This window comes from Physella acuta, unplaced genomic scaffold (assembly GCF_028476545.2).
Source record: "Physella acuta isolate Inbredline_101_S28 unplaced genomic scaffold, ASM2847654v3 ptg000994l, whole genome shotgun sequence".
NCBI lineage: Eukaryota > Metazoa > Mollusca > Gastropoda > Physidae > Physella > Physella acuta.
This window is the reverse complement of record NW_026732511.1, coordinates 137154-140036: the sequence shown is the minus strand read 5'-3', so window position 1 is coordinate 140036 and position 2883 is coordinate 137154. Positions and strand designations below refer to the sequence as shown.

General features: G+C 35.6%; 1 protein-coding gene across 1 annotated transcript; it reads right to left on the bottom strand.

Moving 5' to 3' along the window:
* Window positions 1-558: 558 nt before the first annotated feature.
* On the bottom strand, window positions 559-2134 carry LOC131954392 (dermatopontin-like). The gene is made up of 3 exons (XM_059318024.1): window positions 2073-2134; window positions 1546-1794; window positions 559-1001 (listed from the first exon to the last, which is right to left on the bottom strand). Exons 2-3 carry the CDS (start codon window positions 1757-1759, stop codon window positions 709-711), a joined length of 507 nt encoding a protein of 168 aa, XP_059174007.1. The 5' UTR covers window positions 1760-1794; window positions 2073-2134; the 3' UTR covers window positions 559-708.
* Between the last annotated feature and the right edge of the window lie 749 nt (window positions 2135-2883).

Sequence of the window (2883 nt, the reverse complement as noted above, 5' to 3'; positions counted from 1 at the left end):
TACACATCAATAGTTATTTTAAAATCGATAAGAATTAAATACAGTGAACTGCCCAATTATATGCCTGCTCTGTTGTAATTTTTAGTGTTGGAATATGATCTGTGCTGGAAATTACTTCTCCAAACCAGCTTGTTTCTGTCTAAATCTGGAGAACAAGGCTTCCTTTATCTATATAGAATTATTCTGCTTAGTACATTGTTAGGTATTGCTAACAAAATAATTCTTCCCCAGGCATTGCTTCATTTTTTTATTTATCTATCTAGAATTATTATGTTTAGCACATTGCTAGGTATTGCTAACAAGATAATTGCTAAGCAGTAATGGCTTCAGACCGAGGTACAAGTCAGTGAGTGTTACTGTTTTTTAATTAAGGTTTATGTTAATGTTTAACTGAGTATTCAGGTTTATGTTTACATTAAAGTGAGGCTGCAAAAAAAATTATCGTGCTTATTACTAGCTTCATTTAGGAACCGTTGTTGATTTTTTACAAAACTTTTTGACTAGCTGTAGATTTGTTGCCAATACTTTTGTAACAGACAAATACACAACAAAACAAAAGCCATTTATATCTGCACATTTTTTCTATTAGCATGTTTTGTATTAACAACAGCTAACAAGAAACTCAATTCTACAGTTTGCAAGCTTACATCTTCCACAGCAGGTGCTGTCTATATCCTACAGATGTACAGCTTCCACAGCAGGAGCTGTCTATATTCTACAGATGTACAGCTTCCATACACGATCTTCAAACCAATCACTGTGGGCGCTGAAAATTCCAAGGATCGCGTGACCAGCAGGGACGGTGTATTCGAAATTCGCATCGTACTTGTTCAAGGCCTCGGTGAGGGTACAGTTGTTGAATCTTGCGTTGTGGGGCTTGCAGCACTGGAATTTGAACCTGCGGTCAGAAAAAGCGTTGTCGTTGTAACTCTCCACGCCCGTCAAGACGTAGTTGTCTCGGCACATATAGGCCAGAAGCTGGTCAAACTCGTTCACGTAGTCTGGAAATTAATTCATGATTCTGTTTTATTAATTTGTTTCAAATATTATTTAATCATTGATTTTTTTAAAAATTAGATTTCATGTGCAAATGCTTTCTTCTATTCAAGGTAAAGAAGAAGTTTAATTAAATGAAAAAGCGCACACATTTTAATATTTTTTAATATATAAATAGTTGAAAGGAAAAAGTCTAACATTCCAACATACAGAGGTTATAGCTAGACTCAGGATGAAATATCGCTCAAGTGTTAATCCAATAGCGTAAAGAAATGATGATTATTGATTTTAAATAACTAAATTAATTTTTTTTCACAGACAGAGAGAAAGAGTAAGAGAGAGAAAGAGATAGAGATGTGGAGAGTCATTGCAGTTCTAGGTGTGTAGTTATTACTTAAACCTTATCGCAGTTGTACAAGTGTGGCTATTACTAAAAAGCTTTTCGCATTTCTTGTGTTGATGTAACTGACAATGGTGTAGTTTTGTGAGTGTACATAAAATCCGATTAATCCACGGTTGTATAGGAGCAGATAAGTAACAACGACTCACCACTTTTAATACAGGTGCGTGAAACCTTGGCATTACGACACCGAAACTCCCACACCCGATCCTGGTGTACGTTGCTGTTTTCACTGCCGATGTAGCTCAGGGCTTCACCTCTTGGACAGATAAAGTCAAACGGCTGGTCAAAGCTGGTCATGTAAGCGGCCTCAGCTCCAAACACGGCCATTAGGCTCAGCAACACACACAAAAGTGAATTCATTTTTTAGGAAGTACTTGGAAAATGTTTTAAATAGTCTGCAGAAAAGAATTTAAAAGTTAGCAAATAACAAAATATCAATAAAACGCATTTCAAATTAGTTTATTTTGAAATTGAAAATATATTTAAAATTGAAAAAATATTTATATTATTTAGTTTTACAGTCGGACTCATAACAATTCTTCACAACAATTCTTTATCAGCGGAAGACATCTATATATTCAATTTATCACATTTAAGCACAAGCTTCTAAATTATATTTGAGATATCGTTAAATATAAATGGTGCAAGCGATCTTGTCAAGAAAATACAATACCTCTGACAGATTCGTCAACAAAGCCACAAGAATGTGTTACCTTCTCGGCAGCTTTGACTAATCGTTTGCTTTACTGCCTTATTTATAGAGAGACTTTTCCTTAGTCAGCACTATTTTTCGCATTGTTTATGTTAATGTCATTGACTTCAAAGGAAAGCCAAAATTTACATTATTTTATTTTATTTTTGGCTTTCCCCAAGGTCTAAAATAAATTGTTTTACTAAAAATGCACACACAATTGTGTCAACCAATTAATTTAATTACTCCACAACGCATCGTTGATTTCGGTTTTTAGAAAAATTAAATGCGATTATTATTTTTTTAGAATTCAAAGCAACAAGTGTTAGCCAACATTAATTTGAGATTTTATAAATGTTATTTAAATAACTTAAACAGTGAAGTCGTTCCAGGTCTTAGTATAACTTCCATATGTATACTCACGTCTAATTGGCATTAGTATGATTTGTCTGAGTCGACCCAGCTCAAATGGTTTCCTGTACATTTTATATGTGTTTGAGGAAACTAAGCACTGATGAATATCTGGGTGTTTGATTGGTGCGCTGACATTTGACCACAGGTGCTTTGACCATAGGGGGTTTGACCATAGGGGGTTTAATCATAGGGGGTTTGACCACAGGTGTTTTCTCAGCAGAGGGTCTTTGATCACAGGTGGTCTATCAACGGGTGTTTGATCACAAACCCCCTATGGTCAAAGCACCGCTATGGTCAAAGCCCCGCTGTGGCCAAACCCCCTATGGTCAAAACCCCTATGGTCAAAGCTCCGCTGTGGTCAAACCCCCTATGCTTAAAC

Excerpts from the sequence above, each read along its gene's own strand:
- LOC131954392 (XM_059318024.1), bottom strand. The coding sequence starts at position 1,759 with ATGAATTCACTTTTGTGTGTGTTGCTGAGCCTAATGGCCGTGTTTGGA. Across the intron at positions 1,002-1,545 it reads ACGCACCTGTATTAAAAGTG|ACTACGTGAACGAGTTTGAC; the intron begins GTGAGTCGTTGT and ends ATTAATTTCCAG.